At 48.5% G+C, this 21659-nt stretch overlaps 1 protein-coding gene across 2 annotated transcripts; it reads left to right on the top strand.

Moving 5' to 3' along the window:
• The first annotated feature begins 145 nt into the window (after window positions 1-145).
• On the top strand, window positions 146-19385 carry USB1 (U6 snRNA biogenesis phosphodiesterase 1). 2 transcript variants are annotated; one of them, XM_003943499.4, is made up of 7 exons: window positions 146-789; window positions 1704-1870; window positions 6894-7077; window positions 10969-11022; window positions 13737-13842; window positions 17085-17168; window positions 18222-19385. In XM_003943499.4, the coding sequence occupies exons 1-7, from the start codon at window positions 692-694 to the stop codon at window positions 18324-18326; spliced, it is 798 nt and encodes a 265-aa protein (XP_003943548.1). In that variant the 5' UTR covers window positions 146-691; the 3' UTR covers window positions 18327-19385. The 2 variants fall into 2 exon arrangements, with proteins under 2 accessions (XP_003943548.1, XP_010329669.1); XM_010331367.3 differs by lacking the exon at window positions 13737-13842 and having other exon boundaries at window positions 147-789.
• Window positions 19386-21659: the final 2274 nt, after the last annotated feature.

The raw sequence follows: 21659 nt of genomic DNA, 5'->3' as shown, positions 1-21659 counted from the left end.
GCCGGGCCGGGTCGGACAAGTCGGCTGCTCAAGGCGCTTCTCCAGTTGCCGGGCCTGGACGCCTCGGCTAACGGAGGAAGGGCGCTATGCTCCCGGCCACCCCTCTCAATCTTAGGGGAGAGGGCTCCCGGGGGCAGCCCTCGGCCCGGCTCTGAGCGGGAGAGGAGGGGCCTTCTAGACCCTCTGGTCTTCCACAATTGACCTGCCCCTAACTCCTCAGCTGGGCTTCTAGGGGCTTGGACTTTGGGCCGGTTTGAGGAGGGCGCTCCACCACCTCTGATCCTGGATGGGCTCGGGGCAGGCAGGGGTCTCCGCTGGGTCTAGTGCGCTGACCCGGGACCGTCGTGTCTGGGAGGTCTGGTCCCGGGTGGCTGCAGACAGAGCAGCGGGAAGAAAGGTGAGGGCCCTGAGTGATCTGTGAAATGGGTACATGAAAGCTGGGGGTTGCCGGAAGGGGGCAGAGGGGCAGATGGCCAGCGCCGCGTGCGCAGCCTGCAGGCAGCGTGGAGTCGGTGGGCTGAGTCTCCGCTGCAGTCCTGCCGGGTCCCGCCCCTGCCGGCCCCGCCTGGCCCCGCCCCGAGGCGGTGCCAGTCCAGGCCCCGCCCCCAGGAGGGCGCTTCCGGCACAGCGGAACTCCGGGTGCCGGGTGAGGTTGCTGGAGGACTCGCTCGGTGATCTCGGATGAGGCCCCATGACCGCGGCGCCCCTGGTGGGCTACAGCAGCAGCGGCTCGGAGGATGAGTCCGAGGACGGGACGCGGAGCAGGCCGGGGGATGGGAGCCACCATAGGTGAGGAATGAAGAAGTCGCTCTGGAGGGCTCGCGCGTTCGTCCTAGACCCAGACCGGACCCTAGCGTCTGGGGGTGGAGTGGGGAGGGATGGTGTGGGGCGGCTCCGGGGAAGGAAAGGGGGACGAAGGGAGAAAGGACGATCCAGAAGATACCGCCAGACAAAGCCCCATAGCGGCCCCACCTGGCTAGGGCCAAGTTGGGAAGCCAGACCACATGACTTCGGGTACAGCCTCCGCGCTGGCCCACTCCATCGTCCGGCACACATCTCTGTACCATCAAATCAGGTCTGTTTCCTGATGTGAATACATTTGCGACAATAGTACTTGGGAAAGTGTACGGAGAGCTTTTTCATTCATCCAGTAAATATTCACCAAGCTCCCTCCCACTCCGTGCCAGTCTGGGGTCTGGGAATTCAGCGGTGAACAAAGCCATTGGCCTCTCTTACTTCCTGGGGCTTAGGTTCTTAAGTGCTAGGCCTTATCTTTGCTGAGTGCTTTACAAGCAGTAGCTCAGTTGATCTCACAACTGCTCTATCAGGTAGACATATACTTTCAGACGAGGCATTTAAGGCCCGGAAAGGGGACATGGCCTGCCCAAGATCACAGAGGTAGAAAGTGCTACTTCAGCTACAGCCTGTCCAGCTTCGGAATGTGACTCCTGAGCCACATTGCTGCATGCCCCGTTGTTCCCAAGGGGACCTCGTGCCCTGCTAAGGTCTGTCCCTCAGAGTTGGAGACCCCAGTGAGACATACTGGAGAAACAATTTTGGCTCTCTAGAAGCTGCTTCCAGCACGGGGCTGGGAACACACTCAGAGCCACCATATATAAGGGGCTACAACTTTTGTGGTATGTACAAAAGTAGACAGTACTAACAGGATAAATGTGCTCATTGGTCTTTTTTTCCTTTTGCAGTGGCCAGACCCCCCTTCCCAGGCAGAGGTTTCCAGTACCTGACAGTGTGCTAAACATGTTCCCCGGCACCGAGGAGGGGCCTGAAGATGACAGCGCCAAACATGGGGGACGGGTGCGCACCTTCCCCCATGAGCGGGGCAACTGGGCCACCCACGTCTATATACCATGTGAGTGAGGTGTGAAAGGCAAGTGGCCAAGACCCATAGATCCATAGATGCCTGTTGAAGGGCAGAATCTGGCCCCAGCTAAAAGGAAGAAACCAAAAACCTAGCACTGGTGGTGGGAAAGTCACTGACTTAGTAGAGAAAGAGCAGGTTTCAAGAATTAGGGATTTTTCTGTCATCTCGGTTTTGAATTCATAGCCTGAAATATATGTTAACTCCGGATATAATATTCTCCCTGCTCATGAGGAGGTGACCAAAAGAGAATCTGGAGCAGGATGTCAAGGTATTGCCAGGGTACAGTAGGCACTTTATTTCTGAGAGGGCCCTGGGTATACTGGGTGTGCAAGGTTGAAATCCCACCCTAGCCCTGATGAGCAGGTGGCAGGCAGAAAATGCCCAAGCTTCAAAGCCAGACTTCATGCCACTGCCCACTACTCTGGGTGCCCTTTATAAGATATTAGACTTCTCAGAGCCTCAGTTTCTTCATATAGAAAATGGGGGTAGTTCTGGCTAGGCCAAGTGGCTCACACCTGTAATCCCAGCGCTTTGGGTGGTGGAGGCAGGCAGATCGCTTGAGCCCACACATTTCAAACCAGCCTGGGCAATGTGGCGAAACCCTGTCTCTACCAAAAATACTAAAAAATTAGCCAGGCATGGTGGCACACACCTATGGTCCCCACTACTTGAGAGGCTGAGGTGGGAGGATGGCTTGAGCCTGGAAGGTAGAGATTGTGGTGTGCCAAGATCACTCCACTGTACTCCAGCCTGGGTGACAGAGTGAGACCCCATCTCAAATAAAATAAAATAAATAGATAAAATGGGGAAGAGTAGTAATACTAGTCTTCTAGGACTTTCATGAATATTAAATCGGATCATCTATGTCAAGTTAGCACAGTAGACAGAGTAAGTTTAGATTTTGTGTTAAGTCAGGTACGTTCTTGAAACCTCCATTTCCCCATCTGCACAAGGAGAATGAGATGATTCTCTATGTGCCTATCCACCAGGGGATTTGGGCAAATTGAGTAGGATACGGGGTATAGAAGACTCTGTTAATCATGCAGCTGCAGTCACATATTTGGTAAAAAAAAAAAAAAAAAAAAAAGTAACGCGAACATACAAGGGTGGTTATTGTGGTGTTCTTTGTGAAAAATTGGAATCATGCTAGCCATCTATCAATAGACTGATTAAAGAAATGTGAATCTATTCTGATTAATAGATTGCTATGGAGTGATAATAATGAACCTGGCCTCTCTATACTGAGGGGAAAGATGTCCAACATGTAATGTTATATGTAGAAATTAGTTGCAGAAGCGTTTAAATGGTATACTCTCTCTTCTTTTTTTTTTTTTTTTTTTAACAAATAACATTAGTATATACACTAAGAAAAAGCAGTAGAAATAGGCACCAAAGTTTAACTGTCTTCATCTCTAAGGAAGTTGGTGTTGAAAGTGGGGCATATGCCCACTGGGGGAGAGGTCAAGATAATACTACAGTTTAGCGTGTGGGAGAAAATTATTAGAACTTTTAAATGTATTTCTTTTTTTCTTTTTTTTTTTTTTTTTTTGAGACAGAATCTTGCTCTGTCGCCCGGGCTGAAGTCCATTGGTGCAATCTCAGCTCACTGCAACCTCTGCCTCCTGAGTTCAAGTGATTCTCCTGCCTCAGCCTCCTGAGTAGCTAAAACTACAGGCATGTGCCACCACACCTGGCCTAATTTTTTTGTATTTTTAGTCGAGACGGGGTTTCACCATATTAGCCAGGATGGTCTCGATCTCCTGACCTCGTGATCTGCCCGCTTCAGCCTCCCAAAGTGCTAGATTACAGGTGTGAGCCACCGTGCCCAGCCTAATATGTTTCTTTTTATCTCATTCTTTTTAGATTTCTGTTTTTGAGAGTGCATATTTTATAACACATAATTTTACAGAATAGCACACACTTGTAATTTATAAATATATGTTCATTAGCGTATACATGCAAACTTGTTTTACTAATGGGCTGTGTGATCACAGTAGTTTGGAGACCATTGCTTTAGATGACAGACTTTCAGGAGCATGTGTTACTTCTGTAACCAGAAACGCCTAGTTTTTAAAGAAAAAAATCACAAAACTTTAATTTTTTTTATTTTTAATTTTTTGGATACATTGTAGGTGTATATATTTATGGAGTACATGAGCTATTTTGATACAGGCATGCAGTGTACCCCATCAGGGTAAATGGGGTACCATTACCTCAAACATTCATCATTTCTTTGTGTTATGAACATTTCAGTTGTACTCCCTTATTCTAAAATGTACAGCAGATGATTGTTGAGCATAGTCACCTGTTGTACAATCAAATACTAGATCTTATTCATTGTATTTAACTTTTTTTGAGACAGTCTCGCTCTTGTTGCCCAGGCTGGAATGCCATGGTGCAATCTTGGCTCACCGCAACCTCCGCCGAGTTCAAGCGACTTTCCTGCCTCAGCCTTCCGAGTAGCTAAGATTACAGGCATGTGCCATCATGCCCTGCTAATTTTGTATTTTTAGTAGAGACGGGGCTTCTCCATGTTGGTCAGGCTGGTCTCGAACTCCCGAGCTCAGGTGATTAGCCCACCTCGGCCTCCCAAAGTGCTGCGATTACAGGCGTGAGCCACCACGCGTGGCATATTTAACTATATTTTTTTTACCCATCAACTATCTTCATTCTTTACCCTACCTGCCCCCACCCCCACTACCCTTACCAGCCTCCGGTAATAATCCTACTATCTCCATGTGTTCAATTGTTTTAATTTTTAGCTTCCACAAATGAGTGAGAACATGGAAAGTTTGTCCTTCTGTACCTGGCTTATTTCATGTAACATCATGTCCTCTAGTTCCCATCCATGTTGCTGCAAATGACTGGATCTCATTCTTTTTTGTGGCTGAATAGTACTCCTTTGCGTATATGTGCCACATTTTCTTTTATCCATTGTTTGTTGATGGACAACTCAGGTTAATTCCAAATCCTGGCTATTGTGAATAGTGCCACAATAAACACAGGAGTACAGATATCTATTCAAGATACTGATTTCTGTTCTCTAGGGTACAAACCCAGCAGTGCGATTGCTGGGTCCTATGGTAGTTCTATTTTATTTTTTTGAGGAACCTCCATACTGTTCTCTATAGTGGCTGTACTAATTGACATTCCCACCAACAGTGTATGACAGTTCCCCTTTCTCTACATCTTCACCAGCGTTTGTTACTGCCTGTCTTGGATAAAATCCATTTACACTGGGGTGAGTTGATAGCTTGTTACAGTTTTAATTCGCTTGCCTCTGATGGTCAGTGATGTTGAACAGCTTCCCATATGCCTGTTTGCCATTTGTATGTCTTCTTTTGAGAAATACCGATTCAGATCTTTTACCCATTTTTAAATTGGATTATTGGATTTTTTTCCTATAGTTGTTTGAGCTCCTTATATATTCTGGTTATTCTATGCATAGTTGGCAAATATTTTCTCCCATTCTGTGGGTTGTCTCTTCACTTTGTTGATCGTTTCTTTTGCTGTACAGAAGCTTTTTAACTTGATAGGATATCCCATTTGTACATTTTTGCTTTGGTAGCCTGTGCTTGCCGGAAATTAAGAAATCTTTGCCCAGACCAATGTCCTGGAGCATTTCCCCAGTGTGTAGTAATTTCATAGTCTGAGGTCTTAGATTTAAGTCTTTAATCCATTTTGATTTGATTTTTGTATAGGCAAGAGATAGGGGCCTAGTTTCATTCTTTTGCTTGTGGATATCTGGTTTTCCCAGCACCTTTTATTGAGGAGACTATCTCTTCCCAGTGTGTGTTCTTGGCACCTTTGTCGAAAATGAGTTCACAGTAGATGTATGGATTTATTTCTGGGTTCTGTATTCTGTTCCATTGGTCTGCATGTCTGTTTTTAGGCCGATACCATGCTGTTTTGGTTACTGTAGCTCTGTAGTATAATTTGAAGTAATATGATTCCTCCAGTTTTGTTCTTCTTGCTCAGGATGACTTTGACTATTCTGGATCTTTTGTGTTTCATATAAATTTTAGGATTTTTTTTTTCTATTTCTGTGAAGAATGTCACTGATATTTTGATAGATTGTATTGAATGTGTAGATTGCTTTAGGTATTATAGACATTTTAACACTGTTGATTCTTCCAATCCATTAACATGGAATATCATCTCATTTTTTTGTGCCCTCTTCAATTTCTTGTGTCAGTATTTTATAGTTTCCATTGTAGAGCTCTTTCACTTCTTGTTAAGTTTATTCCTAGGTATTTTATTTTATTTTATTTGTAGCTGTTGTAATCAGGATTGCTTTCTTGATTTCTTTTTCAGATTGTTCATTGTTGGCATGTAGATATGCTACTGATTTGTATGCTGATTTTGTATCCTGCAACTTTACTAAATTTATTTCGAATAGCTTTTTGATGGCGGCTTTAGGCTTTTCCAAATATAAGATCAGGCCGGGCACAGTAGCTCATGCCGGTAATCCCAGCACTTTGGGAGGCCAAGGTGGGCAGATCACTCGAGGTCAGGAGTTCAAGACCAGCCTGGCCAATATGGTAAAACCCCATCTCTACTAAAAATATGCAAATTAGCCAGATGTAGTAGCACATCCTTGTAGTCCCAGCTACTCAGGAGGCTGAGGCAGGAGAATCGCTTGAACCCAGGAAGCAGAGGTTGCAGGGAGCTGAGATTGAGGCACTGCACTCCAGCCTGGGCAGCAAAGTAAGACCCTGTCTCAAAAAAAAAAAACAAAAGACAAATATAGATCATATCATCCTAAAGCAAGAATAATTTGACTTCTTGCTTTCCAATTTGAATTCCTTTTGTTTCTTTCACTTGTCTGATTGCTCTAGCTGGGACTTCCCAGAAATACCTATTAAAATGCTATGAGAAGACATAGACATAGGCTGCTGTCCAAGTAATTTTATTCCCAAACCCAGAGTAATAAGGACCTCCCTCTGCCTTCTGGGCTTCTTCATTCAACCATGGCACTTTGGCTGAGAGAAAGACCCACCTTCTCTTCCAGATGAAGCCAAGGAGGAGTTCCTGGATCTGCTTGATGTGTTGCTGCCACATGCCCAGACATACGTCCCCCGGCTGGTAAGGATGGAGGCGTTCCACCTCAGCCTGTCCCAGAGCGTGGTTCTGCGCCACCACTGGATCCTCCCCTTTGTGCAAGCTCTGAAAGCCCGCATGGCCTCCTTCCAGAGGTGAGTGTTTCCCTCTGCCTCTCCGTTCCCTCTCCTCCACAGCTTCTCCTCTCCTGAGCTATTACAGGCATTACCCCAGCAAGCAGGCCAGACCTAAAGATAGAACACGGCCCCTCTCCTGGGGCTGCCTGCTGTACTTCTCATCCTCCGTGACCTTGGGCATGCCGTGGCAGCTCTTGACACTCCTGATGCCTTATCTGCTCTGTAGGAAAAGCCAGCTGTTGCTCTGTAAACTCTCGCTCAGTATTTCCAGCACTTCTGTGACCAGATGTGCAGGGTTTTTTTCCACACCAGCAAATTATCCAACTCTCCAGACACCCACTGAGTGTCCTACAATTTAACTCAGTTCTGACACTAATAACCCAGGGTTAGGGCAGACTTCGTAGGCTAGGGGCTCAGTCCCACAAGACGGCTCTCTATGTCAGACACCATCTGCATTGTTGAGTTCTCAGGTAACCCACAGTATTCGTCTCATTTCACTACAAATCAGAGGTTCTATGGACTCCTCCTCAGATTTTGTCATTTGCTAGAACAGCTCACAGAATTCAGGAAAACCATCCACTTACTAGGTTGCCAGTTTATTACAAAGGATATATTAAAGGATACACATGAATAGCCAGATGGAGACAGTTAGGCGAGGTCTGGAAGGGTCCCCAGCATGGGAGCTTCTGACCCTGTGTCGGGGGTGCACCCCCCACCCAGCACATGGATGCGTTCTTTTTCACCAAGGGAAGCTCCTCAAACTCTGCAGTTCTGAATTTTTCTGGAGGCTTCATCGTGCAGGCGTGATTGATTGTTAACGCAGTCTCTAGCTTCCCTCCCATCTCAGGAGGATGGGAGATGGAGCTGAAAGTCCCCAGCTTCTAATCATGCCTTGCTCTTTCTGTGATCAGCCCCCATCCAGGAGCCCACCAAGAGTTGCCTGTTGGAACAAAAGACACCCCTGTCACCCAGGAAATTCCAGAGGATTAGGAGCTCTGTGTCAGGAGCCAAGGGTCACAGACCAAACAATAGATGAAAAGATGCTCCTGGCACCCCCACTGCTTAGGAAATGACCCAGGTTTTAGGATCTCTATGTCAGAAACTAGAGGCTGAGACCAACACATATGTTACCATTTCACAATGATAGGGCAAACAGGTCATAGTGGTGGTAAGCTACCTCACTGGCAGTTTGTGAGGGTGAAAGGAGATCATGGGTGCCCTCAGCACACCACTTTGGTGAACGTATAGAACCAGACCCCACTTCTGGTTTTGTCTGCCAGCCTGGAGCTTTTTTTCCCCTTACCTATTGCATTATTTCATAACTATTTTTCCTCAAATTTGATCAAAACCCTGCTCTTTTACTGAGGCTCTCCCAGTTGGCATCTCCTGCAGAATCCCTCCATCCACAGCTCATTCGGTCCTGTGGTTGTTTACCCTGGTGGTCATTTCACTCCCCTCATACGCAGTCATTCCTGTGTCCATCTTCCCTCCTGGAGCTCACATTCCTCTGTGGCTTCTCTCTGAATCACCCCGCAGCTTGTTTCCAGGTGCTCTGCTCACTGTAGACATCAAATAGATGCTTGCTGAGTCATGGAGCAGTGATGAGGGAGCTCAAAGAATATCTTTCTGGATCCTCTGCTCCTGGTACTAGAAAGAGCCTAAGAAGCCGCCCAGCTGGTGGTTTTCTGACTCTGCCTTTATCAGCAGAGCCTTTCTTCAAATGAGGTGTTGCACAAAAGCCTGGTGTGTGGCTGGGTAAGATGGAAATAAACAGAAATCTTCTAGCCAAAGCCGCACTCCCACAGGTCGGGGGGCCACAGGCCCAGAAATTCCATAGGATGTCACTGCCCAACTGGGAAACTGCTCAGTTAGTTGAAGCCCTTCTGAGACCCAGAGGAGGATGGGATTTGTCCCAGTCTAGTCACTCAGCCAGGGAATCAGGGCTGAAACTCATCTCTCAACCTAGTCCAGTGCTCTCCCTCTTTGGATGGTCACTATCAAACTTATTGAGCTGTATATATATTATCAGGGCTCTTTTAACCACAGGTGCCAGACACCCAACCCAAAGTGGCTTAAACCAAAGAGAAATTCATAGGCTGGTATAACTAAAAGATTCAGAGGTAGTACTGGCTCATGCATGAGTGGACCAGGGTGACAAGAAGGTGTCAGATGGCAGTGACAAAGGAAGCTACCGCATCTCCGGGCTGATGGTGTACCAGCCTGGGAAGACAGTCCTCCTCTCTGACTGGCTTCAGCACAAGTCACAGGAATGACTGACTGGTCTGACCTGCCTCCTGTGCTCTTTCTTTGGGAGTAAAGAGTTAACAGGCCCTTCCTCCTTCCACACAGAGTGCTTCCCTTATCCTGCGGAAGCTCTTCCCTGGATGAAAGAGGAGTGCGGCTGTGTCAGTGCTGATGACTGGCACGCTGCACCTGCGCCAGGAAGACGGCGTGAACTGTGCCCTTGCAGGGAAGCCACGGCCTGGGCTCCCCTGCATACAGTGGTTCCTTCACTGGTCACGAGTTTCTTGCTGGGACCTCTGAAAACTGCCCAAAGTCCATCGCAGGATGGACTTCATGGGATGTATATGTGGCTGGTTCCCTTGCCCACTGGGAGACTAGAAAACAGCACCTGGACCCCTGGGCTGGTTCCCTCTGAGGAAAGGATCTGTCACTTCTCTGTGTCACGAGCGAAGCCAGGCCACCTATGGTCTCTTCGAGTTCAATCATTTGGTTGAGGCGAAGGTGACCTCTGACTCTGTTGCTGTGACTGAGGAGATGCTAAGCTCTGCTTGGCCAGGCCTGGGCAGCCTGCCTCTGGAGTAGGGAAGGAGAGCCATCCTGCACCACGAGATGACCAGGAGAAGGGGTGCTGGTTGGGCACAGACATCCAGTGTCCACTCCAGGATGTTTGTCAGACACCTTGCAGAACTATTCCTAAAAGCTGCGCTTATCCCAGCTCCTGGTGGTTCTGTGATCCCTTACATTTTCCCCAGAGGAGTTGGCTGGCTGACTTTTGCCCTTGGACAGATTGTGAGGCTCTACCCAGCATGCTGGTATATTATGTTCCCTCAGATGGGGATGAGACCCTTGGCCTGGGGCCTGTAAAATGATCTGTTTCTGTGATGGGACCTTCCACGGTGAGATTGTTAGCATCTCAGAGAACAACAGGCAGAACCTGTCCAAGTCAAAGCACCTACCTGGCTGAGCCTGACTTCCTATGTTATTGATCTGAGGCGTGGGTGGGTCGGTGGGGGCATCTGTCTCGTTTTCACAGCAACAGAGACCAACTTCCCCTCACCAAAGGGTCACAGGTGACAGCAAGGACCCTGGAAACAGGCAGACTGAGGTTCAAATTCTGGCTCACCAGATTCACCTTCACCATGCCTCTGTTTCTTTGTCTGTAAGATGGGCATAATCGTAGGCCTGCTCACAGAGTTGTGTGAGGATTCAAGAAGCGGATGTGTGCAGAGGCTTGAGCTCAGCGCTAACACACAAGGAAATGGTCTCATGATTGCTTAGATGAAATTGGAGTTGTCTATTTTTAAAAAAAAACTGCAAGAAATGAATCGGCCTTTAAGTGGTTTATTATCACCTACTTGATCAATAAGGCTTTCTCAGTTCCCATCAGTAAAGTTGAGATAGTCTCAAATTGTTTATCAAGATGAACGGCTATTAACGAAGTAAAATTTTTACTAGCACCTGGATGATGCTGTGTGTTTCATGGACTGGGTGATTTCAAGGTCTTGTCCAGCTCTAATATTTTAGGGTTCAGGATACCACCTGCATAATGGGTGATAATATTAAGTGCAAAATGAGTTCACTATATTGTCAAAGGGCTGATTTTTTTTTTTAACGTAAGCTACTTTTTTCTGCCTTTTTTCTGAAATATGGTCTTCTAAATTTCAGATTCTTCTTTACTGCCAACCAGGTAAAGATTTACACCAATCAAGAGAAAACCAGGTGGGTCCTCCCAACCCCTAGTCACCATTAGAGGAAGATTCTTTGGTGCAAAAATCGAGGGCTTTGCCTCTGGACTTGTTTGCCCCCTTTCTTGTTTGCTTTTAACCAACTCTGACTACAAAGGCAGCTATCCCCAAATCTGAACTTTTCATTAAGAAAAATAATGGGGGGAGGCCAGGCACAGTAGCACAGGCCTGTAATTCCAGCATTTTGGGAGGCTGAGGCAGGTGGATAGATTGAGCTCAGGAGTTCCAGACCAGCCTGGGCAACATGGCCAAACTCTGTCTCTATGAAAAATATAAAAATTAGCTGAGCATGGTGTTGTGTGCCTATCGTTCTAGCTACTTGGGAGGCTGAGATGGGAGGATCGCTTGAGCCCTAGAGGTCAAGGTTAAAGTGGGCCAAGATTGTACACTGTACTGCAGCCTGGGCAACAGAGTGAGACACTGTCTGGAAAAATAACAACTGGGGAAGCCATGTCGGGGGTGGTGCATAGAGACTGAGAGAAGCATTTTGGTTTAGTGAAAACCTGTGAAAGTGAGAAACCTGTTCCTGCCCAGCTCCATCCCAGTTGTGGCATTTGGCCGGTGTCTTCATCTCTGTGACCTTCGTTTTCACACTGGCACACACCTCCCCTTTCACACCAGTACACGCCTCCCAACATCCATTGTTGGGCAGCTGTGAGGCTCAAATGAGCCCCAAGGCCTTAGAAAAGTTAAAAGTACCAAAGTGTTAGATGAACATTGGAAGAAATTATTAACCCAGCTTCAAAGCGAGCCTTCCTGTCTGATCCACTCACTGGGCCACTTTCTCTGAGCACTTTTGAAAGAGGCCTCATTTACTCCTTCATTTAGTCCATGGTGCACAAGTTCGTTAAGCACCCACTTGTGCCAGGCATTCACCGTATGCTAAGGATTCAGCAGTGAAGAGGCAGACACAGCCCCTGCTCTTTTCAGTCTCATATTTGGAGGGGAGAGAGATAATAAGTAATGAGAGTGTTTGTTAATAACTCTGGTGTGATACAGTGGTCAGGAGGGGGTAGTCCAGGAGGGCACCAGGGAAGTGGCCAGGGAGATGGCATTTGATGGTGACCTGAAGATGAGAAGCCAGCCTTGGGAAGAGCTGTTCCAAGGGCTTCAAGTGGAGGACATAGCAAACTAAGTAACTCCGAAGCAGGGAAGAGTTCAGCGTGTTTAGGAAGCCAGTGAGGCGGAACCCAGAGAGCACGCAGGAGAAGGGTAGGAGATGAGATGGGCAGGGTTAGCCCATGCAGGGTCTGCAAGGTCAAGTAAGGAGTCTGAATTTTCAGTATCATGGAAGCCATTGGAGGGATTTGAACAGAGGAGAGGTATGATCTGATTTGTACCTGGGGATGGCAGTCTGGCTAGATGGTGTGTCTGTGACTGTGGAGTCTCAGGACAAGATAGAAGGGAGCAAGGGTGGAAGCAGGGAGACCAGAAAGGAGCCAGGTGTCATTGTCAGGTGAGGGACCACCGTGGCCTAGATTAGGGTGGTGGCCATGCAAGACCAAGAGGTGGACAAGTTGGAGAGACACTGGAGGCAGAAGCGGCCGAATTACCAATGGGTTGGGTTTATGTGAAGGAAGAAAGCGAACATCGATTCCTGGGTTTGAGGCTGGAACAGCTGGCCCCATTTTCTGTGATAGACACTGGTGGGATAAAAATCAAAAGTTCTGCTTTGTACCTGTTTGTTTCTACCTGTTAGGTTTTGTTGCCTGTCAGACTCCTAGGTGGAAATGTCACAGACACAACTGGGTGTTCAGGACAGGAACCAGCTGGAGATAGAAATGTAGGCAGTGTTGGCCTGTATGAGAAAGCGGGGCTGGGTGAGATCAGCCTCCTGGAGAGAGCAGATAGAGAACAGCCAGTGAGAACTGCAGAGCTCCGTCTCTCCTTCACCACAGAGAGGCTGGAGAGGAGAGAGGGTGGTAGAGGACACTGAGCTGGGAGGCAGGAAGTAAGATTAAACCAGGACTGTGCAGCAGGTGGTGTCTTGGGAGCCAAGAGAGAACAGGGTTTCAAGGAGGGAAGTCCGCTGTGTGAGATACTGCTGAGCGAGTAAGAGGCGGGCAGTGAAGTGTCCCTTGGATTTGGTAACATGCAGGTTGTTGGCAACTTTGACAAGAGCCCTTCCAGCAAAGTGCGTTGAAGGTGGGAGGTGAGAAAGAGATAGCGATGGTGGACAAATCATCCTTTTGAGAAGTTTTACTGAGAATGGGATGGGGACTGCTGAAGACGTGGCTTCAGGGGAGAGTTTCTAAAGATGAGAGTGAGTCTGAGTGCTTATGGGAGGGGTAGCAGATGCCAGAGAGCAAAGTCCTTGAGAAGAGATCTCTTTGAGGACAGGAGTTGTTTGCAATTGGAACAGTGATGGAGAATGGGGAATGGGGTGCAGAAGCTTCTGGGTTTGTGACTTGGCAGTGGTGGGTGAAGGCATTCCTGTAAGGGTTATTAGATGCAGGGGAGGGAGGAGAGATGTGTGTAGAACTGGGAAAGGAAGGTTTACAGTCAGAGAAATCTGAGAACTGAGAGAGTTGGTTCATAGAACAGGAGAACCAGCGTACCAGCGAGACGGGGTGAGGCCCAGGGCCCAGGCCTCTTGGCTGGCCTTCTGCCTGGCACCTCCTCAGCTGCACAGAAGGCAGGTGTTCTCAGAGGCTGCATCTCATGCTTGTGTTGTCTTCCTCTCCCCAGGACCTTTATTGGGCTCGAGGTCACTTCAGGGCATGCCCAGTTCCTAGACCTGGTTTCAGAGGTGGACAGAGTCATGGAGGAATTCGACCTTTCCACTTTCTACCAGGTAATGAATGGGGCTGCTGCTTCTCCATTGACCCATCTCTAACGAGAATAAAACCATCTTTAGCCAAAGACCCTTCAGAACCTCGCTCCCATCTGGGTGCTAAAAATGCCAGCCTTCAGAGGACGCACACCCTAGGAGGCCAGGGCTTTGAGGGGTAGTCGGATGCAGCCCACCCAAAGTCCAACATTTCTTAGAAATCTTGCTTTATGTCTTCAATATGCCTGAGATCTGTACCTTCTGCTTCATAATGTACCCATGTTGTTTTCACATTTTTTTTTTTCCTGAGACGGAGTTTTGCTCTTGTTACCCAGGCTGGAGTGCAATGGCGCGATATCGGCTCACCGCAACCTCCGCTTCCTGGGTTCAGGCAATTCTCCTGCCTCAGCCTCCTGAGTAGCTGGGATTACAGGCACGCGCCACCATGCCCAGCTAATTTTTAGTATTTTTAGTAGAGATGGGGTTTCACCATGTTGACCAGGATGGTCTCGATCTCTCGACCTCGTGATCCACCCGCCTCGGCCTCCCAAAGTGCTGGGATTACAGGCGTGAGCCACCGCGCCTGGCTTGTTTTCACTTTTTTTTTTTTTTTTTAAAGAATAAAGAAGAGGAAGAAAGAGAAAGAGGAAGAAGGAGAGAGGATAGGGGTATTGCTTTATTGCCCGGGCTAGAATGCAGTCTAAATATGGGTATGCCTATAATTGTCCTTAATAATGGAGACATGAAAGAAAATGAGGGAAGAAAATAGCAAACAAGGAGCCAACCAAGATTTCTTTTAAACTTCTAAGTTGATATGATGTGGTACTGATAAGAGTGTATATTTTGTATATTTAAAGTGCAGAGTTCTATAAATGTTAATTACATTTACTTGTTCCAGATCTGAGTTCAAGTCCTGAATATCGTTGTTAATTTTCTGTCTCATTGATCTGTCTAATATTAATGTTGAAGTCTCCCACTATTATTATGTGGGAGTCTAAGTCTCTTTATAAGTCTTGTATGTCTGCGTATTCCTGTATTGGGTGCGTATATATTTAGGATCTTTAGCTCTTCTTGTTGTTGCATTGATCCTTTTATCATTATATAATGTCCTTCTTTGCTTCTTTTGATCTTTGTTGCTTAATTGTAACTTCTGCTTTTTATTTATTTATTTTAGCTCTCTGTTTGGTTGGTAAATCTTTCTCCATCCCTTGTTTGGAGTCTTTGTGTATCCTCGAATGTGAGATGGATCTGGATGCAGCATACTGATGGGTTTTAGTTTTTTATTCAAGTTGCCTGTCTTTGGATTGGGGGATTTAGTCAATTTAAATTTAGAATTAATAATAATATATGTGAGTTTAATACTGCCATTAGCTCTCGAAGAGAGTGGGGGCCAATATTCAACATCCTTAAAGAAAAGAACTTTCAACCCAGAATTTCACATCCAGCCAAACTAAGCTTCACATGTGAAGGAAAAATAAAGTTTTTTGTGAATAAGCAAGCACTCAGAGATTTCATCACCACCAGGCCTGCTTTACAAGAGCTTTTGAAAGAACCACTACACATATGAAAGGAACAAACAGTATCAGCCCTTCTAAAAAAATTATCAAAAAGAGCATCAATATAATGAAGAATTTACATCAACTAATGGACAAAATAGCCAGCTAATGGCAGTGTTTTCACATTTTTAAAGTAGATGTCGCTAATATTTTTTGGTCAAATTGACACTCGAAGATCTGTAGCTTCACACACCTTCCTGCGCCTTGCCCAGGCCCTCCAAGGGCACTTGGACTCTGAGTCGACTATCGGGGTTTTAAAGGGCCATTAGTTTTTGTTTTTGTTTTTTGAGACGGAGTTTTGCTCTTGTTACCCAGGCTGGAGTGCAATGGCGCGATCTCGGCTCACCACAACCTCCGCCTCCTGGGTTCAGGCAATTCTCCTGCCTCAGCCTCCTGAGTAGCTGGGATTACAGGCACACGCCACCATGCCCAGCTAATTTTTAGTATTTTTAGTAGAGACGGGGTTTCACCATGTTGACCAGGATGGTCTCGATCTCTCGACCTCGTGATCCACCCGCCTCGGCCTCCCAAAGTGCTGGGATTACAGGCTTGAGCCACCGCGCCCAGCCTCGGGCCATTAGTTTTATTTGATAGATGTTTTTAACCTGTGCTGAGGTGAATAAGTATGAATTTGAATGGAGACAAGTATTGTTTCTTCAAAACTTGGGACTTTGGGGGTTTTGCTCATGTCATCTGAAAAGTATGGTGTATACTGGAACGTCCTAGATCAGAACAGAGTCAGAGCCTGGATTTTCTTTCATGTCACAGATGTAATGACTCTCTATGACACTTCAAGGAAAGCCTCTGCGAATAGAAGTGTCTTAGCTCAGGCTGTCATAACAAAATACCATCGATTGAGTGGCCTAAATAACAGAAATTTATTTTTGCACAGTTCTGGAGGCTAGAAGTCCAAGATCAAGGTGACAGCATAGTTGGCGTCTTTCTTTTTCTTTTTCTTTTTCTTTTTTTTTTGAGATGGAGTCTTGCTCTGTCTCCACCTAGGCTGGAGTGCAGTGGTGCGATCTCGGCTCACTGCAACCTCCGCCTCACATGTTCAAGTGATTCTCCTACCTCAGCCTCCTGAGTCCTGGGACTACAGGTGCATGACACTATGCCTAGCTAATTTTTATATTTTTAGTAGAGACAGGGTTTCACCATGTTGGCCAGGCTGGTCTCAAACTCCTGACCTCAGGTGATCCGCCTGCCTTGGCCTTCCAAAGTGCCAGGATTACAGGCGTGAGCCGCCATGCCTGGCCAAGTGTGGTTGGTTTCTGGTGAGGGTTCTTCCTGGCTTATAGATGGCTGCCTTCTAGCCATGTCCTCACATGGTGGGGCAGGAGTGGGGCTGGAAGAGAGACCAGTGCCAAGCTCTCTGTGGTTACAGGGCACTAATCACATCATGAGGGTCCTACCCTCATGACATCATCTAACCCTAATTACCCCTCAAAGGCCCCACTTTACATATTATCATATTAGGGGTGAGGGCTACATGAATTTGGGGGAAGGGGCACGATTCAGTCCATGGGACAGTCCTGGGCTATTTTGTCTGTCTGTGGAGGGTGCTTGGGACCAACATTGAGAATCTTGTCTCCCACTGGGCAGGACAGGGATCCAGCAGGGACGTCATGACAGCTCTGTCACAGACCTGCTGTGATGGCAGGGCCTGCCAAGGCATCCGGGTGACCTCCTGCCTCTCATTTCCCTCTCCAGGACCCTTCTTTCCACCTCAGCCTGGCCTGGTGTGTGGGTGATGCACGTCTCCAGCTGGAGGGGCAGTGCCTGCAGGAACTACAGGTGAATTCCCAGGGCAGGAGCACAGAGGATGCTGAACTCCAGAAATGACGGGACAGATGCTGGAGTGGGGAGGATGAGGCACCCAAACCTGAATCCCTGGGAAACAAATGACATGGCAGGAGACCCCAACACCTTCCCTTGTGACTCAAGGTGTGCCCCTGGACTGGCAGCTTCATCACCTGAAGCTTATTAGCAATGTAGATCTCTGGTCCCACGCCAAGCATAAGAAATCAGAATTACATTTTAACCAGATCTCTAGGGAATTTTGAGAAGCACTGCCCTAGAAACACTGATCTGCGAAGAGGTTGCAGGCTTCCCCTGAAGTCCTAGCTACTTGCCCAGAGGTCAGAGGCTTGGGCCTGGCATTGGAAATCAGTAAAATGTGCCAGGTATAAGGAACATCCAGCCCCCAGAGTCTATCAAATTTTGATAAGTAGCTGAAAGATCTCACTTTCCCATCTGCACCCTAGGAGGAGTTTGCATGAAGTGGTGAGCGGTGGCTGATACTCCACCTCTGGTCGGGGAGGCCATAGGGAGTGTGGCCGTGCAGGAAGGCAGGCCTAGAGTTGCTAGCACTTCTGCTTTATAAGAGAAGCCAGAAACCTAGATTTTTACATGGAATCTGTCAGTTTCCAAATGTCAGCAACTAATTTGGATGTTTACAAAACATTTTGCAAGCCAAACCAAACATGTGCAGGCTGGATGCAGCTGTGGTCTCTGATTAAGAAGCTGCCTTGCTCTTGGCCTGATGTGGCTGGAGGTGACAGAGCTCGAGTTTGGGCTCCAGCAGATCTGGGTCCCAGGCCTGGTTTTATTGGTTTCCGTAATCCAGGGCTCTGAGGATCTGTGTCCTCATCTGTCCAGTTGGGATGATAAGACCAACCTCAGAGATTATAGAAGTGGTCAGACAAGATAACCAATGCAGAGCCTGGAGCCTGCAGCCTCAGCCTCGCCCAGCCTCTGAAGTTGGGTGAGCTGGTTTTGTTTGCAGTGCAAACCTCTGGGTCCCAGATGCCCTTTAATGTGACTGTCCTCCCTGGCTGCTGTTTTAAGGCAATTGTGGATGGGTTTGAAGATGCTGAGGTGCTGCTGCGCATGCATACTGAGCAAGTCCGCTGCAAGTCTGGGAACAAGTTCTTCTCGATGCCTTTGAAGTGAGCACCAGAGGTCTTCCTCCTCCAAGCCCCTCTGCAGGCCAGGCTGAGACGGAGGAACCCCGATGGAGGTGCTATAATCGATGGAGATGCTTCTAGCCTCCCACTAGGAGGCCCCAGCCATGCTTTCAGCCTGGCAGGAGGTGTAGCCCCTCTTCATCCTCCCTGAGTGCTGATCATTTCCCTCTCTCTCGTCTATCTTCTTTCTCCTCTCTCTTTCTCCCCCTCTCCTCTCTCTCACCACTTGGCTGTTGTGGGTTGCTGGTTGGGTGCTGCTGTGCTGTGGCCCTTTCCAGTAACTGCCAGTAGAGGGCAGCCTGGGCATCCTAATTCTTACTCTGATTGTTTTGCAAAGAAAATATTGGGGTCACTGGCGAGCCCACCCACACTCGCCAGAATCACCACTGTAGTCCCTCTAACAAACAGCCCTTCACTCCCTCTCCCACTTCCCCCGCTTCACCAATTTGTATTTCGATGCCATTAGCCTCAGATCAGAGTTTTTTAAATCATCATGCCCTGACTTATTCCTGGTCAAGCCAGGACATGGGGTGCTTCAGTGGGTCTGTCAGCCTCTCTCTTTGAATGGTGTCGCTTTTATTAATTTACTTTTACTCCCACCCTGCTTCTGTGCCAGCAGGGGCCACTTCAGGGCCAAGGTACGGGGTGATAATTTGTGGTCCAGCTTCAGTTTTCTCCACTCCTTTCTTCCACTTGCCCCCAGCAAGGTGCCTGGAAGACGAGCAGATGTTTCATTTTGGCCTGGCCAGTGGCTGAAAGCCAGGCCTCCAATGCACTGTGACCTCTGGCTTCCCCAGCAGCTTTCCCAGAGAGGCAGAGGAGCCTTTCACAGCCCGGGTTCTCCTCCTGCTGCTGCTTCCCACCTGCTGCAGCTGCAGGCATTCTGAGGGGCAACGTGGAGGCAGGTTTTTCCATCAAACCTTCCCCCTGGCAAAGGAACAGTCAGTCCTCTCCAGGTGTCTTCTGTATTTCTGGTGATGGATGCAGAAATCTTCTTATGTTATAGTTTTAAATTATGTTGAACAAATAAAAATTGCATTTTTTATTTTGGATCTTTTTGGACTACTTGTATTTAACCCAGTGAAAAGATGACTTTCTTCTTCTCCTACCCTGTCCAGCTGTGTCTCACAGTTTAGAGGGACTCTTGGAAGTCTCTGCTGTGACTTCCAAGGTGGCCTTGAGAGACATTAATGACGCTTTGGTAAAATGAGGGTAGGGAGGGGTCACCCAGCCTGCCAGGTCTACACACAGAGTTCTCACATGGCACATCTAGCCTGGGTAGTTAGGCGTGTGGCAGAGGTCACCACCCGCATCCCTCACCGGCATAGGCAGACACTGAGGCCTTCTGCTGTGACACTGAGTGCTTCCCGGAACCTTCTCATGTCTTCCAGTGGCCCCCTGAAAGATAAACAGGGTGGGAATGACTAGTGTGCTGTTACCAGAACAGGTCCAGTGACTACTTACATGAGAAACCACAAGGAAGGGCCATACTCGGCCCTAACCTCGGGTCCTATGCTGGGGCGGCCCTGATCCAGCCCTACACACTGCCTCGTCGTCAGGCCTGGCATCTGGGTGGGCTCACAGGGCTTGAGGGAAACGGGGCTACTGCCCTGGCTCCCACTGTGGCCCCTGCAACCCTGCCTTTCCCGGGGCAGCCTCCCAGACACTGCACTGAAAGACCCAGGCACATTCTGTGCCTCGTTCCTGCTCTCCACCATACTGATGTGCTGACTCTGACCCATCAGTAGGTTGGCTTTTCTGGAGAGGAGGAGGATGCCAGGCATACTTTCTGGCTTGCAAGCAACATGGCGATTCTAGCTGTGCAGCCTGCACTTAACTGACACCTGTCCTGTGCCAGGCCCTGAACTGGGCGCTTGGTGAAGCAGACTAGGTCTGCCCTCTCGGTGCTGGGGGAGAGGGGTGTGAGCAGGCAGGGAGCACTGAAGAATCCCCATCCTCAACACGGCACTTCCACAAACTTGGACACTGGCTTGTGTTGGGAGGAGAGGCAGGTGTGAGGTAGGGCCTCCATCAACAAGCCCAGGAAGAGGGACTGGGCCATTCCCCTGGGGGAGGATGTGGCTGGGGAGTCCATCTGTCCTGAGGATGGAATCTGAGTGCAGCAACTTTGAGAAATGGGCCAAGATCAATAACCAGTCTTCAATGGAGAATGAAAGGTGGCAATGGAGGAAGGAAGTAGGAGACTCGCTGAGGGGGATGGGTGGGCAGGCTGGGCCTGAGGAGGCGGCTGGCGGCAGGAACTTGGCGGGCACCCAGACATTGAGTGTGCCTCTGGAGCAGAGCGAGCGCGTGGAGCGAGCGCTCCCGCTGACAGTGCAGAAGCAGCTGGGGCTCTTCCATAAGAGGAGATTCTCCATAAGAGGAGAAACCGGGGAGACAACTCCAGAGACAGAGGGAAGACCAGAGCAGGCTGCAGTCCCCCCAAGGCAGGCCGGCCCAAAGAAATGCTCTTGATGGGGATTTTATTGCACTGGGGAAGAGTACAGAATCAACACATCTGGCCTGGGTGTCCTCAGATGTTCCCCGCAGGGCAGGGAAATGATCATCTCACGCCTGTTTGGCCGATTTCCACCTGGCACTCTCCAGTGCCTCTCTAGACCACCCCAGCTTTGTTTCCAGGGGAGAGGGAAATTACCTTAGCTTGTTTGTTTATTCCTTGTCTTGGCACCAAGAGTCCCAAGGCCTGCTTCACCTTTGATGGTGCGTTGGGTGGGTGCGTCGCCTGAGGGGCCCCTGGAGGGGGCAGCTGGAGGAGGGGGTGTCCTGGGCCTAGTTCCAGCCCACGGCAACCTTCCTTCACTGAACAGGAGACCTCCCCTAAGACCTCAGAACTCTCCTTTTGCAAATGAGGAAACAAACCCAAAGAGGGGAATAACTTGCTGGGATTGCCCAGTAAATTAGAGCTGAGGCAGAAACCCAGGGATCTAGCTTCTGATCCAGAGCTTTTTACAACCCCTCACACCACTTTGGGACCTGTAAATGAAACTGCTCTGAAACACCATGTCTGGGCTTTCATTCAAAAGACTCCAAGAAAAAAAGGTGTGTGGTGGTGGGCGGGGGTGTCAGGGTAGAGATGAAAGATAATGGCAAAATGTGGATACGGTTTAAAGCTACTTGATGGAAGGGCTGGAGTTCACACATCTCGGTCCCATTGACTGGTCCTTTTGGGCTTGGGGTGCTGGCCAGACCTGGTAGAAACCCAGCCATCTTGTGTTGGATGTAGGTGCAAATCCACCTTGGATTCCCAAAGTACCTATAGGAGCCAGAACCAATTACTGGGAGCTTCAAGATCTGGTCA

The sequence above is a fragment of the Saimiri boliviensis genome, chromosome 1 (genome assembly GCF_048565385.1).
Source record: "Saimiri boliviensis isolate mSaiBol1 chromosome 1, mSaiBol1.pri, whole genome shotgun sequence".
Taxonomy (NCBI): Eukaryota; Metazoa; Chordata; class Mammalia; order Primates; family Cebidae; genus Saimiri; species Saimiri boliviensis.
The sequence above is the reverse complement of the archived record's forward strand: the minus strand, read 5'-3'. Positions and strand labels throughout refer to the sequence as shown.

Excerpts from the sequence above, each read along its gene's own strand:
- USB1 (XM_003943499.4), top strand. The coding sequence starts at position 692 with ATGACCGCGGCGCCCCTGGTGGGCTACAGCAGCAGCGGCTCGGAGGAT. Across the intron at positions 11,023-13,736 it reads ACCAATCAAGAGAAAACCAG|GACCTTTATTGGGCTCGAGG; the intron begins GTGGGTCCTCCC and ends TCCTCTCCCCAG. Across the intron at positions 13,843-17,084 it reads ACCTTTCCACTTTCTACCAG|GACCCTTCTTTCCACCTCAG; the intron begins GTAATGAATGGG and ends TTCCCTCTCCAG.